Genomic DNA, 17,760 nt, shown 5'->3' with positions numbered 1-17,760 from the left:
GCTTCTGCTGGGAAACACCAAGGCAGCTCTGCTTGCAGGCGCCCATCCCAGTGTTAACCTATCCTCCTCTATAACTTTCTACCTATAGGGTTCAGTTTTTAAAGCCTGCACAAGCCACAAGCCCTATCTCCTCCATAGCATCCCACCGACTGTGACCTTCACCACAGACCAAGCACACCTTTTTGACCGCACCAACCATGCACCAAGTTCAGACAGCAGAAGCACCGTTAGAAACTGAAATATGAAAGCTAGGAGCTAAATGGCACCTTAAACCTAGGTTATGGGCACAACAACGGAATGCCTAGGTGAGCTTTTTTATAACAAGAACACAAAGCTGAAAATAAATGAACTGCAGCTAAAATATTATGTTCATTTTTCACATGGTTTAGTCCTTCCCCTGCCCACCCCCCTAAATATTCTTAAGAGGGTCTCTTTTCCAATCTTCAGAGAGTAGCTGGAAGTGTGGAGGCAGAAAAAGGTCCTCCTTTCCTTCCACTCTGCAGTTTTAATCTGAAATTTTAGGTGCAGTACTACGCCCAGAGCTCAGAAACTGCTCGCACTAATGAAATTCCCTGTGACAAAATGCGCCTAGAACAATGGGAGTTTCAAACACTGAGCAGAAGCATTCACCAGGGACATCCTCAGTAGCTGTCCCTCCCTCACAAAACTCACCAAGAGTCCAAGCCTGAGCACTTTCCATGAATCATATCAACACCATTTGGCCTGGGGTAGATTTGGTGGGCTGAGATTAAGCCAGCAGCAACGCACCTCTGCCCCTATCTCATTAGCTGGCATTAAGCAAGGCATAATTCTCCCCTTCCTCTCTGCTCCACATCTGCAACATGGGGGCAGTAACAGAGGCATATATTCCTGTGACATAATTTTTTCCTTATTGCTTTTAATACTGAATTCCAAATTGTTGCAATTGTTGGTGAAGGGCGGATAATACTAATATACTAGCACTAATTATACCACTGGACTGGTGTAAAGATTACAGAGATAATGTGCTTTGAAAATACAAAAAGTGTTGTATAAAGGCTATTACTAATTCAGTATTAGCAGTTTTCAATTGAGAAGCAATTTTACTCTGGAGTTATTGGCTGCAAGTCTTTGCAGCAGATGTGACTTGTCTAAGCTGCCAAACAAAAACAAAATTGAATTTGATGCTCTCCAGATTTGGTGAGTCCCAGGGACATTCATGACTCTTTCTCCTAACAAAGATCCCCATCCTCCATGCCATCACTTCACCTGAGGCATCACAAACATGAAAGCATACGAAAGGCTGTACCAGCAGCAGCCTTTTTGCTCTGTGTCTTGGCTGTCCTTGTGGTGAGTGAGTCGCCCAGGGATGCAGGCCATGTAGAAAGGACAAGTGTAGAAAGGACAAGTGTAGAAAGGACAGGTGTCCTTGATCAGGGCCCTGATCAAGTATATTGGTTCGGGCTGTAAATACTTCCAGGCGAGACCTGACCTATTGCACCTGAGCAAGAACCAGGCTCTGAACTTCTGGGTTTGTCTCCCAGCCATCCCCCACTGCTGTCCTTCTGCCTGCACACACATTCCAGTCCTTACCCCCCCTTTGGACTAACTGGCCCCAGACCTATGAGGACTTGCAATAGGCACAACAGATGCTCAGATGCCCACAGTCAAGTGCTAACAGCTGGGGATAGGAGAGGTCAATGAGCAATTGAGAGGATCAGCACAGTGTACTGGTCAGAGTGCTGGAGACTAGAGTTCAAATCCCCGCTACATCATAAAGCTCACAGGGTGACCTTGAGCAAGTGACCAGCTCTCAGCCTGGCCTACCTCACAGAAGCAGTTTGGAGGATAAAATAAGGAGGGGCCGGCTCACCCATGAGGCACGATGAGGCAACCGCCTCAGGTGGTAGGATTCACAGGGCAGCAAACCCAGCCTCCAAGGAATGCATCCCTGCAGCTGCTGTCATGGTAGCATCAACAGCTGAAGTGTACACCTTAGAGACAAAATCTGCCCCTCCCCCTGGGCTGCCTCTATAGCATCCTCTTGATGAATGGGTGCTGCTGCTGGTCTCTTCTACTCTTGTTCACTCACCCTTTCTTCCCTGGTGATGGTGGTGGGTGCCATTTTGTGGTTCACCTCAGGTGCCAAAATGTATTGGGCCGTTCCTGGGGCCAGCCTTCAAAGGATATAAAGAATTCTCTCCAGGACAGGAATAACAGAGCGCTCAGTGACTGGGAACAGCACTTGGAAGGCTGCACGTTGCTCACACCACCCACTAAGCACCTGCCTCATATCTAAACACTAAGAAATGAACGGCTATTTTGATAGTTTGGGGGGTGGGACTGCAATTTGTGTCAAGGATCGCCTCTTCCTTCCCTCCTTAACACTTCCCTCTGCCAATCTGCAGCCTCTCTTTTGCAGCCTCGACAACAGCAGCGGGGGCAACAGACCAGAGGGGGGGAAAAAAAGCAACAGGAAGAAAAATCAAGATTGTGAGGGCTCTCTTGTCTTACACAGGCTGATTCTGATGGGAGTTGCAGCACCAAACATCTGGAGGGCACCAGGTCTGCAAATGCTGCAGTAGGGAACTCAAGGTAAAAAGCAAGCTTGGGGTTTTTATTTAAGGGTGGTGAGGGTAAACCAATTTTGCACTCATAGGATGTTTGAGAAGGGGGATACTCTGCTCTCCAAGCTATGGAAATGATCCTCAGGAGAAAGCTCTGCCCAGTCACAGACCCTCTTGGGGGTGTAAATATAGCCGACAGAGACAAATCCTTTCCTCCCTTTGTTCTAACTTCCTGTGAGCTCAGCACAACACAGATCCCCCCTATCAGCCAGCCGGCTGCCAATCCTGGTTTCTGCAGCATGAGAACAGCAGAAGAAAGTCACAGAATTGCTGCAAGCTCTGGGAAGAGAAGCTTCTGAGTTGGCGCCTCTCCAGTCTCTGTCCCAAAGGAAAACACTTACAAGCCCAGGGTGTGATTTCATGCTGATGAAGGAAACTATTCAAAGTTCCTTCCCCTGCAGCAAGTTCAGGAGGCACCTGAACTTGCCTTTTTTGTTAGGAAGGACAAATATCATAGTGACCCTGCCCTCATATCACCAATTCTGAGTGAATTGTTTTATGCGTTAAATTGTTTTATGTGCTGTTATTTTGTCAAATCAATGTGAAACTTTTTATTGTATAAAGGTAAAAGGTAAACGACCCCTGGACGGTTAAGTCCAGTCAAAGGCGACTATTGGGGTGCAGCACTCATCTCACTTTCAGGCTGAGGGAGCCGGCGTTTGTCCACAGACAGCTTTCCGGGTCATGTGGCCAGCGTCACTAAGCCGCTTCTGGAGCAACGGAACACTGTGACGGAAACCAGAGCGCATGGAAACGCAAGAGACCACCACCAACATCATCAGGAACGAGCAAGTTACACAGTCCTTCTGTATTCCTGTTAATTACCGGCACTTCTTCTTCTTCTTTGGTTAAAAAGTGTGACACTTATTTTAACAATTTCATGGTGAGTACCGGCAAGTACCAGCACCAAACACCATGCTGCTAGTGCTGAACAGAATTTCAGGCACTTTCTAGATAGACCTTATGATTTCAGAGACTCTTTTGTGAAGTGGCCTGGTGAAACCTAATAAGGACTTCCAGAGATCAGGTAGGAGTGTGATGTGGCAGGGCAGGGGAGCCTTAGGTGACCTGCACTGTTCTCAATAGTATATATAGTCTTCATCCTACAGCTCCCATCAGTCCCAGAACCAGACAGGCTACCCATAGTTAGTCAACATAATCTCTCTCCTCTCTATCCTTTGAAAACTTGAAGTCTTGGAAGCACAACAAATTTCACATAATGTTCAAATGATGCATACACATAATGTTTTAATTCTGTCTTTTAAAAATATGATCACTTTTTAGATTTTTCTTCATTTTGTTTCATGCCAGTTCTAATGTAGGTGTTTATTGTGAGCTGCTTTTGTTAAATAAATAAACAAACAAACAAACAAACAAACAAATAAATAAATAAATAAGTTTAATAAATACCGTAATAATAATTTATTCTGATTGAAGGGTTAGGATTTCCTTGGTGCAGACAATAAACATTACCAGTTACTAGAACTGGAAAAATTGGGGAGTCCACTCCCCAGGCTCTGCTTGCCATCAGATACAGCCATGCAGTTCAGTATTGTGGACACCAACCCTGTCAAACTTGCTCCTGACTGAGATTAGACAAGCCCCCCCCCCCAACTTGAGGTGATTGACAAACACTTTCCCGTTTCAGTAAACATTTTAAGATAGGCAATCTAGGATGAATTATAATTGTTCTTGTTCTTTGTATGGCTAAAAAAAATCATTTTATGTACATCACTTAGAAATTCTAAATATTAACCAGTATAATAAATAGTTATTTTAATTGTCTCTCCCTGCAATTGCAATTTTACTTCTTATAATGCACCCTGCCTGATTTATGCATCACGGCTGGGCAGAAATTATTAAATAAATAAACATATCAAGGGTGAAATTACAGAGGGTCCTCAAAGCCTTCTACTCTCCACACAGAAAACCCGAGTCACAGTACTTGCCCCTTCCCGACTTTTCCATATCAGCCAGGACAGCTAGAGGACAGCTCCTTCTCAATGTAAAGTTTGCTCAATCTCAGTTTCCAATCAAAGCCACTCAGGCTAGGAGGAGACCAGAGCCTTATGCTTAACTGAGTCAGCACCAGATGCCCAACTGAGATCAATTCACGGTGTGATTCACTGAGATTGTTAAAATGTCCCCTGTCTTTCCTGGCAAGTGGAAAAGTTGTGTGTTCAAGTCAGTTGCCACAAACAGCAAGCCCAACAAGGCAATTGGCTCAGTTATTGGCACAACAATACATCCTCAAGAGTAGCGTTTCTCAGACTTCTGAAGCACACTTCACTTTTGCAGCCAGGAAGACATTTGTTTAAAGTAGAAAAGACACACCCTCAGAGGATGTTCCTCCATGATTTGTGATTCATTGATCTGGGCCCAGGCTCTGAAGTGGGACAACAGCCAGTCTGTTTCCTCAGAGGAAACTGTGGCATCTCTGCATTGAGAATGGTTCAACAATTTGAAGTGCGTCCAGTGCTGGGATGTGGCAGAAACTCCTGCCCCCACTGGATGAAGAAGGTAAGGTCAGAGCACCAAGTCATACAAGGAAGCCTCAGGCAACCTCCCCATGGAGTGGGGAGAAGAATACAGAATTATCTGATGGTTTAACTGATTCACTTCTCATTCTGCAGTGTAGGAGTTACTACTACCAAAGTAATAAAGGTGCAGTTCATTATGTCTTACATGCTTCTAAATATAAAGAGCCTTTTCACAAAATACCTGTGGAAGCTGAGAGCTGTTAAAATATTCAAACCAAATTCAAGTTAACTATTTAGAATAAGTAATCCAAATAAGTGGAGGGTCATTGACCACTGTGGGTTGTGAGGGACAGATGTTTTTTAAGCACAACATATTAAGTTTTTAGTGTGTTGCAATACATGTACACACTAAGATGTAATGAATGAAGAGCCTCCTAAATAGGACCACACAAGTTGCTCACGTGGATGAAAGAGTCACCCAGGGAGAATGACACGGATGGAAATTGACCCTGTGCTCTTTGTTTTCTGCCAAACCTGGCAGTGTTTATACAAACAAGTGATAAAGGTCTTTTAAAAATAAGATTATATTATTTATAGAACTCTTATCTCCCTCGTTTGTATAAAAACTGTTAAGGTAAGCTGAAAGATCATATGTGGCAAAAAAAGAAAAAAAAGAGGAAAAAAGAATGAGCACAGAGTGAATTTTCACCCATGGAGCAGTGCAGGCCCTTCATTCTGAGGTCCCAGGGTGGGTTACAGCATTAAAAACAACTCATCAGTAGATTCAGCATTAGCCAGAAGCCACTTGCAGCATAGCCAGGTCCTTACCTTGAAATCTGCCAGCTGCTGGCTGATGACCTCCACTTCTGTCCCAACGACCCACTGCAAAGCTTCGCTCTCTTCTGCTGTGGCTGTCATGTAGTTCAGCTCTTTTAGTTTGTCATAGAAGTCCTTGACGCGAGCCAGCGTTGTGTCCACCTGCTCCAGGCGACTTTTGCCTCTTTCGTTCAGTTTGCCACATTGCTTATTTAAAGTCTCCAGCTCACGTTTCAGCCCTATGAGGTCGGGGCTTCCTTCATCATCCAACATCTGCCTGCATTTCTCTTCAGAAGCTTGGATATCCAGCCTCAGCCTCTGAAGTTTGCCCAGGAATTCATGGACATCCTCTGCTTGAGACTGCAGGCTGTCCATGTCTCTCCCAACAGAGCCCATGCTGTCAAACTCATCATCTAGGTCAGCCAGCTGAGAGAACATCTCCCGAACATGATTATTAAACTGGCCAATCCCTTCAAGCTTGCTCTCCATAAGTTGACAACATTCGTTAACTTTTTGCTTGACTGCTTTGAAGTCTTGCTGGGCGACCTCAGCTTGACTTAAGAGATGGGAAGAGTCGGACCCATCTGGAGCATCTTCCACCAGGCCCCGAGTGAAATTCCTCAGGTAATCCACCTGGGGTCCCAATGCCTGGATAACCTCCTGTTGGGCTCTCAGCTTCTCCAAGTTCTTAGTGCTGCAGGCCTGTGGGCCAAGAGCCTCATAGATTTCCAGCTGATGCTTCGTCCCATCTAGTTTCTTCTCAATGTTCCTAAAGCTTTCTTGGAACTCCTTCAGCCTTTGCGACATTTCTTCCAGGGAACCGGTCTTTGCTTGGAGTTCCTCTGTAATAGCGTCCATCTTCTGGTTGATCCCAGCTTTCTCATCCCTAACATCATCCTCATCCATTTCCGATGCATTGATGAGGATATCAGCGGCACTGTTCAGCATCTCTAGAAGGGAGCGGCGCTTCTCCACGTCGCTCAGCATAGCCTTTGACCTCAGGAGCGTGGCTTCCAGTTGCACTGGATCCAGAGTGACTTCCAGCTCTAGCATATTTGACCTGCAGTCCTCCACCCACGGGAAGAGGTCTTCCACATGACGCTGGTATTTCTGAGCCTTCTGTAAGCAGTCCTTGAGCTTAGCATGTCGGTCTGTGATCTGTTTGCTAAGCTCCTCCCAGTTTGCTTTCAGGTTGACCAGCTGGCTTTGCAAACTGGCTCTCTCCTCGCCGGGATGAATGGAGTGAAGCAAAGACTCGCCCTCTACCACAATCATTTCATAGGAGCCCCTGTGCTGGTTGAGGCTCTTTTGGAATTCTTCCTGCTCCTGGATCTGAGACTGCAGCCTCTCCAGCTTAGCTGAGATGGGCCCGCTCTGTGCCTGCTGCCTCAGCTTGTCATCCAGCCAAGTGTGGAGCTCATCAAACATCTGTTGAAATTGCTGGGAGCTGGCAAGCACTGTCTGCAATCGATTCATCCGGTCACCTGAAAATTGCAGGAGGCATGAATACATTGTTAAGACATGCATTTCATAAAATTAGGAACCTCTCCTAATGTGCCTCATGCACAAATCTACGTTTCAGTCAAAAAGCAAATTGGTATACCATTAAAGGTAAGGCAATCTTATAAACCTAGGAAGCCACAAATCACAGAACATACGGTCTATTCAGCGGAATTTAATTGATTCTGTAGGATCCCCAGAACATCTGTTTCCTTAAAAAACGGTTTCTAGACCTTACATTTACATAGAGGCAGTGGTAAAAATGGGATGGGGTGGCATTCCAATTCTTTTCAGACAGACAAAATGGAGCCCAGCTAACCATCCCACTACTTCTACACATGCATTAGAGAAAAATACACCTGGGTGATGGCATTGGCTGGGGCTTCCTATTGGGCCTGCGTTGGTGACACACTGAGTTTGCTTCATAATGTGTGGAGTGGCCCTGAGGTTAAGCCTTTCACCACATCTGGTGAGCCAAGGATCTATTGGGTCCTTATTGCCCACACAACTTTCCTGGCTATTGGGAGTCCTCCTTCTCAACTAAATGCTGTCTGTGTTTCTAAATTCTGCAAATGGTGGTATATAGCACCTGATGACCCCATGTTTTCAAATGATTCATTTCCATTACCTGCCAAATCCTCCAGCCCTTTGAGAGGGAGGGCCACCGTCTCCAAGCGCTTCTTCAGCTCATCCTTCAGGTACTGCTCCCCAATGAGGACTGAGAGCTCATCACATAGGGCCTGAGCCTCTGTGATCTCCTCTTCCAGCTGTGCCAGGTTGGACCGGATTTCACTCGTTTCTTCCAGCTGCTGCTTCACAGCCTCCGGCTGGGTGCTGATGGTGGACTGGGTGCTCAGGCACTGCCCAGCAGCCTTCACCTTCTCAGACAGCCCCTGGAGCAGCTCTTGGTACTGGGTGCTCTTGACAACGGCCTGGTCGATGTGGCTGGAGCGTGAGTTGAGCCTCTCTGTGAGTTCAGTCCACTTCTGGTTGACAGCCTGGAGCTCCTCCTGCATGTTGCTGATGGATGGAGACCCTTCACTGGGGCTGGTAAGTATCCCTTGGGCAGCCTCATTCAGCTGATCATACTGGGGCTTGCGGGACTCAAACTCCTTCAGCATGAACTAAAATGGGGGAGTGGGTAGAGAAACAGTGCGTATGTTTTTTAAATGAGACACCAAGATGGTTAAAAAAAAGATTAAAGAATCCAAGGAGAATGCAACCATAGCACTGTCAGTCTTGGTTGCATAATAAAACACTTTTTTAAAAGGACCAAGGGAATGGCTGTCTTCTTAAACCTGATGAAAATAATGACTTGGTGTTACTACTGAGCCAATTTCAATGTGTTACTATTATATACAGGTGTTAACAGCCTGGGGCCAGTTTACTTATAGGTTCACCCTATATGTGCCCACTCAGCTGCTTCGAACTGTGGAACTGATACTGTTACAAGTGCCCCATAATGCTCATTCTGCAATAAATCAATTTTTAGCATGGCAGCACTTACACTTTGAAATTCCCTGCCCATTGACACCAGGCTGTACAATTTTTGGTTACTTGCTTTTAACTGTTTTTATTGATAACTTTAATGTTTCTTTTAATTTTTGTACAACCACTTAGAAGGTGCTTTGTTTTTTACAATCAAGCAGGACATATGTGATGTGATGTGAGCAACGCCTTCCCTGGGAATATCAGTGGTTTCCAAACTTCCCATTTTCACATTAATTAATCAATCTGAGAACACGTTCTACCCCTTAATACACTGCAAAGGATTCTAGGGCGGAGGTGGACTTCAGGCTTGTTGGATCTAATCTGTTTTTTTCACCAGAACTCCAAGATCTACCAATGAGAGCCAGGTGCAAAAGACATGCACAGTGCCTCCAGACCATCACAATTTGGGGCATTTAAAGTGGATTAAAGGGTTCAGTCACCTAAGTGCAACAAATCCATTTTTTACACAAACTCCAATTTATAAAACAAGTCCCACTTTGCAGCACAGAAAGTGATGGGGGAAACTGTGGAATGAATGATTGACTTAACAGGAAGATGTGTAAATCCCCTGGAAGCAAGTCAGGGTTAATGCAGAAGAAATGCTAAATGGCATATATACAAACGAATCAGAAGGAGTGCGCCGTGAAGACCAGACACAGTCGAACCACCATTTAAACCAATTAAGATGAGTGCTGAATAAAAGGAATGTCTGGAGGAGCCCATAGTTAGAATTAAATAACAGGGTGCCTCTGAGCTCATTCTTTTCCGAGCTCAGTCCTTTTGCACAAAAAATCCACTCCCTGTTAGCCATCTCCATTTCAGCAGCCTAAATTAGGTGAGAAAAGTCATTTTGTTGTTGCTAATGTTGAACAACTGAGAGATCAACCAGCCTACCTCTTGCCCACCCCTGTTCCAGGACACTCTTGGTTCTTGCAAGTGTTCCAGATGGCCTCACATGACCCGAGTGGGTCCTAGAGCACACCCAATGTTTCCCTGTGTGTGCACACTGGAAGGGAAGTGGTAAACGGAAGCTTGCCTGCCATGCCTGATTTGATTCTGAATGAGAAACCCCTGATAAGCTTCTAAGGAAGTCCAAGGCTCCTTGGAAAGCTGAGGTCTGAGCAATGAGAGGCAGCCAAAGATGAACTGTCCTCTTCATTGAGGAAGATCCATCCAATGAGCTGCAAATGTATGTGATGTCAGCTGATGAATCAATTAAACAAGTTAGTCTGCTGCAAGAGTTTAGGTTGGCTGACACACAACTAAAAGCATATTGAGTTGCTATAAACCATCTGTAGAGTTTCTGGAAAGAAGCTGTGGGAAGTCAGCTTGAAACAGGATTTCAGCTTTAAAAAAATGTCAAGGATGATGATGACATTCAAAAGACATTCCACTCCCCTGCCTTATTTGTCCTGCTGCTGCTCCAGTTCATATAAACAAATTGCAGACTGAGAGTCAAACTGTATGAGCATGGAGATCTCCCGACAATCCTACCCTCTCGAGTGTTTGACTGCCTACAGGCCTCTTCTTAGCAGCATGATTCATAATCCAAAGGAGAGGAAGGCAATTGCAAGAGATGGGCCAGCTGTTCAATAAAACTGAGCATTTCTACACAAGAACCCCTTCTGTCAGGGCTAGTGATCTGGAGCTGGAAAGCAGGTAGGCAAGGACAGGCACCCTGTGTTGCTCAAACTGATGAGCCAGGGGACAGGTGGAAATATACAGGTATCAGCCCCTTGTACCAACTGATCATTGCTGTGCTAGAAGCTGCGATTGCTCAGGCCATCTGCAGTGGTGACAGTGCAGTGCAAAAGGTCAACAGTTCCCTCTCACTGGCAAATGATCAACATGGTGCACTCTTGTAGTCACAGGGGTGTCTTGTACCTTCTTAACCAAGCACACTTGTGGACACGAGATTTGGTTTTAGGAACAGATTCCCAAGGCTAGCTGTCCAAGGCCAATGAGCACAGCCAAAGGGACCTGCTGGGATGGTGCACTTGCGCGGCAGCTGCTCCAACTGCTTGAGCACACGCTCAGCAGGCACTTCCACCTGCATTGACCACCATGCTCTTTTCAACCTGGTTGCATAAAATGCCTTTGCTGGCTTCTCACCTGAACTTGCTGCTTCTGTGCATTCAGCATGTTGGGATCGATGGAGAGTGGGCCCAGCACGCTCATCATGAGCTCCTTCTCCATCAGCCAGGGACGCAGCTGGCCCTCAGCCACCTGGAAGCTGGCCAGCTCGCTGGCTGATTTCTCCAACTTCTGCTGGCGCTCTGCTGTCACCTGGTTGGCATGTGCCCACCTGGAATCTGAATGCCAGAAACACCATGACTGGGTACATTCGCTCCACAAAGGCTTCCATGGGACTCATTCGCTATGGATGAATGCGGACCTCTAAGGGAATTTTTAGGACTTACTTGATCAGGTATTTACAGCAGGGGTGGGAAAACTCAGGCCCATGGGTCAAATGAGGCCAGGTCTCCCCTCCCCAGGTGACAAGGGACCTAGGTGGTTGGGACATGGTCGTCACAGCATGCAGCCATGTGTGTATGCATATGGGTGTGGTGTGAGTGTGGGGTGGCCTTGCCCTGTATCTCTGGCCACACCTACTTTCATTTCTGCCCTGCTCACAGCTAGAATGTGGCCCCCTGGAAGGTTAAGTCCATGCCTCCTGATTTAACCGAAGATACTGCAGACTGAACCCAAAATTTAACACAGGCGCACACTGTGTCCTACCCCCATGCTAAGGGCAAAACGAGGTGGTGCACCTGATCTCAGCTGAATGGCAGAGCCTCCACCATGAACTTTTAGAAAGATTCCATACAATGCTTTTCATTGGCCCAGTTCCTATGCAAACAGGGAGTGTCTCCTCTCAACAAACAGAGATGAAACTGCTCTTAAAACTGCTCTTTAAAAAAAGTTTTCAGGGGGAAATTTTCGCAAATGAAGCAGTTTCAATATTCTTTTGCAAATATGAATTACAGTTTAAGCAAACATTTAAAATGTCAGGCTTCATCTTTCTGGTGGGTGGGGGTGGGAAATCACACAGCATTTCCCCAAAATAACAACAGTAAGACTGCAGTAGCTTTGGCAAGCTGACAGGCATGATCAGCTCTGACACTCACTCAAAAACCAGATCATACTTTGTGCTAACTAACGATTTCTGGCTGCTTCAGAAATAAAATGTCATTATAAACTGGCCAGGGCATGAGCCTGTTCTACCCAGATTTGGAGTGGGATGTGCAAAGGAAGGTCTGGAAAAGGAAACCCAACCAAATATGAGGGCAAGGGAACTGCAGGCTTCAGGGTCTGCAACTGCTACACACTACACACTACACAGGAGGGCCTTGTGAAACTCCATCTCTCTGGTCAGTGTGGATCCTCTGTTGCATGCGGAACAGGGAGTGGTCATGGGAGGGGCTAGAGCTCCCAAATGGAAAGAGTTGCACATTCCTGTGGAACAATCCACTGGGCCAACCCTGTGGGAAATGAATGCACACCCACACACATGCACTTAGGATAGCCCCTTTTCTCACACCAAGGATAACTGCCTAAGACACACCTCCTCTCTCAGCCTCTCCACCCCCCTATTTCTGAATGCTCTTCTCTGCCTGCTGCACATGCTTTCTCCACTTAACTCTGTGATAGCCTGATTTGTTCAGAAGCAGGATGTGCTGGCCTGCTTGCCACCGAAGAGGTTTATCTGATGATACCCCAAGAATGTCAGTAACAATTTCTAAATGACTCCCCCTCCCCAGCCAGCACAAGCCATTTTACTTCTACAGACAAGAACAAGATGGCACCCCTCATTTCATATACAGATGCTGACTGGACTGGTAGCTGAATCTTATTTTGATACTGGTGATAGGACAGCATCGTCCTAAGCGTAGCAGGCTTCTTTAGGGGGCACAGAGGAGGCTGCTGTCCGCCATCTCGCTGCCATTCCCTGCCCTTCAGCATCTGCCATCTGAGGCAGCCAGCTCTCATTCACTTCCACAGCACTAGAGTTAAGAGAACTTCCTGGACCTTTGGCTTCCTTGTCATGCTTTCCACACTTTTCCCTGAGCCTACAGTCCTTTCCCAATTGCCATGGCACCACCCACCGCACAGTCTATATTTCAGCTAGATGGAGCTCCGTTTTGCTTTTCTAGAACTGGCCCAGTCTTGCTCAGCCCCAGATGAGTTTCTCAGAGGTCTCTGGGTCACATACTTAAGTCCTCCAGCATCCGCTTCCAATTTCCTGCTTCTGGTGATTCGGGATATTTCTCCAGGAGTCCAGAAAGAGACTCTTTTGCTTTCTGGACTTTCACAGCGTTCTGCTCCAGCTCAGCTAGAAATGCCTACAAGGGTAGTGGGCGGGGAGGAGAGAGAGCCACAAGAGACAATTGCAATATTATTATTCTTAGAAACAGAATATGGTTTGTTTTTGGATTTGATGAAGCAGCAGAAATCTCAAGGTGTGGGGTGGGAAGAAAAATGGCTGCCATTTCCAAGGGATTTAAGTGCCACATGCATTTCAAGCTGGGCCTGTTCATGAAGGGCAGAATCTAGGAATTACTATAAAATAAGCACACTTTGAACTTTTCTGAATAGGACAACACACCAAACAACACTTCCGCTGATAACCAGAAATATACTACAGGCCACAATGCAAAGCCACATAATAATGAACTCTCAGGGCAAGTCAGTTTGAAAAATGCACAATAATTTTTCACAACACATAAAAATGGGTTTATAAATGCAGCTTTGTAAAGTATCACCAGTCAGATCAACTCTGACTGACTGCCAATCCTGAGAGTCAGTGTTTCATTCTCCAGTTTTGTTAAGTCAGTTACAGTAGCAGGTTTTCAAATTTGGACTCTCAGGGCTGCAAGGCCACCATCCAGTCAGCCATGTTATCCAAGGGACTTGTTATCTTTAAAATACATTCATCAGTTTCAGGGGGCTCTTCAGTCGTGTTTGTTAGCATTGAACCTTTTGTCTGCTTACGGCCACACTGTGCAATTTTGGTCAGGCCTTCCTCTTTGACAGATCAAGTGAATTTTGCTCAGTTACCTCCTCCATGTCCGGTGTCAGGAATTTACCTTCTTGTCCTCAGATTACTGCAATTACGTACGGCTCCCTCTGAAGAAGGTTCGGCAACATCAGCTGGTGCAGAATTCAGCAGCCAGGTTGCTCACTGGGGCAGGATGGTTTGAGTATATTACATAGATACTGGCCTGACTGTACTAGCTGCCAGTTAGTTTTGGAGCACAATTAAAAGTGCTGGTTTTGACCTATAAAGTCTAAACGACTCAGGACCACAATACCTTCAGGACTGCCTCTCTTCATATGAACCTAAATGGGCCCTGAGATCATCATCTGAGGCCCTTCTTCATGTGCCTCCTCCATGAGAGGAACTGAGGGCGGGAGCATGAGAACAGGCCTTTTTTGCAGTGGCTCTCTGTTTGTGGAATGCTCTCCCCAGGGAGGCTCACCTGGTGCCTTCATTATACACCTTTAGGTGCCAGGAGAAAACAATCCTCTTCAACCAGGCCTTTGGCGGCCTACAAACTTAAATAAATAATAAAATAGAAACACTTTCCCTTCTGCTCCCCCTTTTTAATGCTGTGTCTGGGGTCCTGTTTAGTTTTCTGGATTGCATATAACCACCTGTGGTTGTCACGTGGCAACTGGATTATTGCGGCTTCCAACAAATATTAAAATACATTAATATATCACAGATTAAAAACTTCCCTAAACAGGGCTGCCTTCAGGTATTTTCTGAATGTCAGGTAGTTGTTTATCTCCTTGACCTTTGAAGGGAGGGCTTTCCACAGGGCGGGCGCCACTACCGAGAAGGCCCTCTGCCTGGTTCCCTGTAGCTTTGCTTCTCGCAGTGAGAGAACTGCCAGAAGGCCCTCAGTAGAGACGCTCCTTCAGGTATACATGGCTATTAAGCTCAGTGGCTGGCCATGCACCAGCACCAACAGTTAGAGCAGCCTTATAAAAGAGTACCTCCTGTGCAAGATCTATAAAAATGACCACTTCCAAAGTGCGCATCTTTGCGATATTCTCCCACTGAAAGCTATTTCATGTATGGACGTTCTCCCCTTATAGTATCACCAACTGCTGCAAACAAGGTGAAGAAGCAGGATATGAAGGTATGTATGAATAACAATAGGAACCTTGTTATGGTCCGCCTGAGCCCTCATCGTCTCTGACTTGGTAGGTGAGGAGGAAGCTTCCAGTGCGGTCAAGGCCTGCTCCTTTGACTCCAGCCACTTCAGCACGGAGCCCACCTCCTCCTGGACATCTCTCATCTTGGCCAACATGGAGGACAGTTGCTCCTGGTGCCCCCGTAAGGTGGCACCAAGCCCCTCGTACTGCTGGTTGACATCTGACACGTCACACTGGATCTCTGTCAAATCTAAACAAAACAAAACAAAAAAAGAGGGGGAGGACTGAATCTGAGCCGGAGAAATGATTTCATTTCCATATTGATGGTAATATAAAGATAAAAAGTTAGAGATGTGTTCATATGGACAAAGGAAGGACACCTAAGCAGATCAGCTGAGGTGATTCCATGGGTACCTGTGCAATTGTACCTGTACAGTTCAAAGGCACACCAGCTATACATACAAGTGCTTTCCATACATTCTGATGGAAGGCCAGGGCCAATGAAGTCACAGAAACAGGAAATGCCAAGTTCTTTGCCACACATTTGACCCATGCATTACTTCCCTTGGAGAGAACAGACCAGACACGAGTTCCAAAGGGCACTTGAAATAAGCCAGTCTTCCCCACCCTGGTGCCCCCATGTGTTTTAGCCAACAACTCCCATGAGCCCCAGTTGTATGTAGTCCAGCAACAGGTTGTGGGGAGGCTGTTCTAAACCCTCTCCCAAAATATTCACCTCACACAGGAAAACCTTTTGCTCTTCCTCAGCAAGTTCTCAGTATTTGCTCTGACTCCCACCATCTTGGCCTGAGGAGCAGCAGGCAGGCCTCACAAATTGGTTTGAGGTGAAGCAGCCCGACTGTTGTGAGAAGGTATCCTCCTTGGACACCAGGTGAGGCTTGGGAGGGGGTGGGAAAGGACCCTTGCAAAGTTTTTCTCTGCAGCATGCCCTCTCCCCTCCCCACTGTTCGAACAGAGGGGACACATGCTCTGGGGTTAGAGCAGCGCCTTCTTTTCTCCAGCTGCTTTATACCAAGTCAGACCATTGGTTCAGCTCACTCAGTGTTGCTTGCACTGACTGCCAGCAGCTCTCCAGGGTTTCTGACAGAGGACATTCCCAGCACCACCTGGAGATGCTGGGGATTGAACCTGGGCAGGTGCTCTACCAGTGATATTTTGCCTTGAATACAGGGGACAACAGTGGGCACCCAAACACAATGTCCATCCATAAGGGATAGAGGATGCATCGGAATACCAGCTGCTGGGAATCACAAGACAGTAGGAGAGAGCTGCTGCTATACTCAAGTCCTGTGTGTGAGTTTCCCATTGGGGCATCTGGTTGCCCACTGTGAGAACAGAGGGCTGGACTCGATGGGCCCCCTTATGGCCTGATCCAGCAGCCAGGCTCTTCTTCAGGGCAACCAACAACATGTGCCTCGGCCTTACCAACTTCCCTGTTATTTTGAGAGAAAAACAGGACAACACCAGCCACAGGACACAACTCACACAAGCATGCACAACAGTCTTGGCTCTCTCACCTTTGCAGGTGTGATATCCATTAACGCTGCCTACAGAACTTCCCCCAGCGGGCAGCACAGAACCTGAGCGAAACAACAGGGAGACAAGACAAAACGACAGAGACAAAACATGTTAGAAATACGGGTGTCTGAAAACACATGTAAGCCGTGCCCTTTGCAGCCATAATACAGCCCTTTCTAGGAGGCCACAAAGGGGCTATGTGCAAACAGAGACCAACATCTGAGGGAGGGGGCGGTGTTGCTGTTTTTACAGCATCCACAGGACAGCTTCAGCAGCATCAAAGTGGCAGGCCAAACTTTTGAAAACAGTGGGTCCCAAACTGGGCGGTACTGCCCTGGGAGCAGGATTGCTTAGTGGGGTGCCAAGAGGCAAATGGGTGGGGTGGGGGGATGCTGGAGGTGCAAATGACTACCAAACATTGAAAAACTGGCATTACTGGATCAAGTTCATCAATTTTGTTGAATTAACTAAACTAAATAGATTTAATTGGATTTTGTTTAAAAGTGCCATTAATTGTTCCCGTTTTGAATTTTATTGTGCTATTAGTGGGTTGTGCAAACTGCTATTCTGAATAATGCTTTTTATAAGGTAGGGTACAGGGCGCTGAGGATGAGTTTATGGAGTCCAGGGGGCAGTGGCTTCAAAAGGTGTGGGAACCATTGTTGTATAATGATTAGAAATAACTCATTATACTTCTGCAGTGATTGCTGGTATGGAAGCTTGTTAGCACATTTTTTGCTGTGGGTGTTTTGTCGGGGGGGGGGACGTTTCCGTGGAGATTGTCTATTGCGACAACCTGACTTCTGCTGGATCCTCACCCGAGTGCAACTCTACCAGCTTGTTTCTGGCAGCCCCCAATAGCAAACAAAAGGCCCTCATTTCCACTGATAGCCAAATGGCTTGTTCAGAGGAGATATTCTCTCAAAAGCTCTGCACAGCAAGAGACTGTGATTGCAGTCACATACCAGGCCTAAAGAACCCATAATAACAATGCAGAAGTCTTGCATGATAGCTTTTTATCACTCTTGCATAAGACTTTATTATTTAAAACAAAACAAAACAAAACAAACAAAAAACCAAATGGAGATGAATATTTCTCCCCACAAGACAAAAAAGCACAAGCCTCAATTATGCCTATTACAAAATATGAAAACTGCCTGAAAACA

General features: G+C 46.3%; 1 protein-coding gene across 18 annotated transcripts in view; it reads right to left on the bottom strand.

The window, feature by feature from the left end:
* Window positions 1-17,760, bottom strand: part of MACF1 (microtubule actin crosslinking factor 1) — a 181,855-nt gene that overhangs the window by 99,427 nt on the left and 64,668 nt on the right. For 14 of the 18 annotated variants that reach the window (XM_033157576.1, XM_033157583.1, XM_033157580.1 and 11 more), the window contains 6 exons: window positions 16,594-16,656; window positions 15,064-15,305; window positions 13,107-13,236; window positions 11,006-11,205; window positions 8,031-8,526; window positions 5,915-7,386 (listed from right to left, as the gene is read on the bottom strand). In XM_033157576.1, coding sequence (XP_033013467.1) covers window positions 5,915-7,386; window positions 8,031-8,526; window positions 11,006-11,205; window positions 13,107-13,236; window positions 15,064-15,305; window positions 16,594-16,656 — 2,603 coding nt within the window. The remainder of the gene's footprint in view (window positions 1-5,914; window positions 7,387-8,030; window positions 8,527-11,005; window positions 11,206-13,106; window positions 13,237-15,063; window positions 15,306-16,593; window positions 16,657-17,760) is intronic. The other 4 variants (XM_033157579.1, XM_033157586.1, XM_033157592.1 and 1 more) reach the window with 1 other exon arrangement.

The sequence above is a fragment of the Lacerta agilis genome, chromosome 8 (assembly GCF_009819535.1).
Source record: "Lacerta agilis isolate rLacAgi1 chromosome 8, rLacAgi1.pri, whole genome shotgun sequence".
Taxonomy (NCBI): Eukaryota; Metazoa; Chordata; class Lepidosauria; order Squamata; family Lacertidae; genus Lacerta; species Lacerta agilis.
This window is presented reverse-complemented; position numbering and strand designations above follow the sequence as displayed.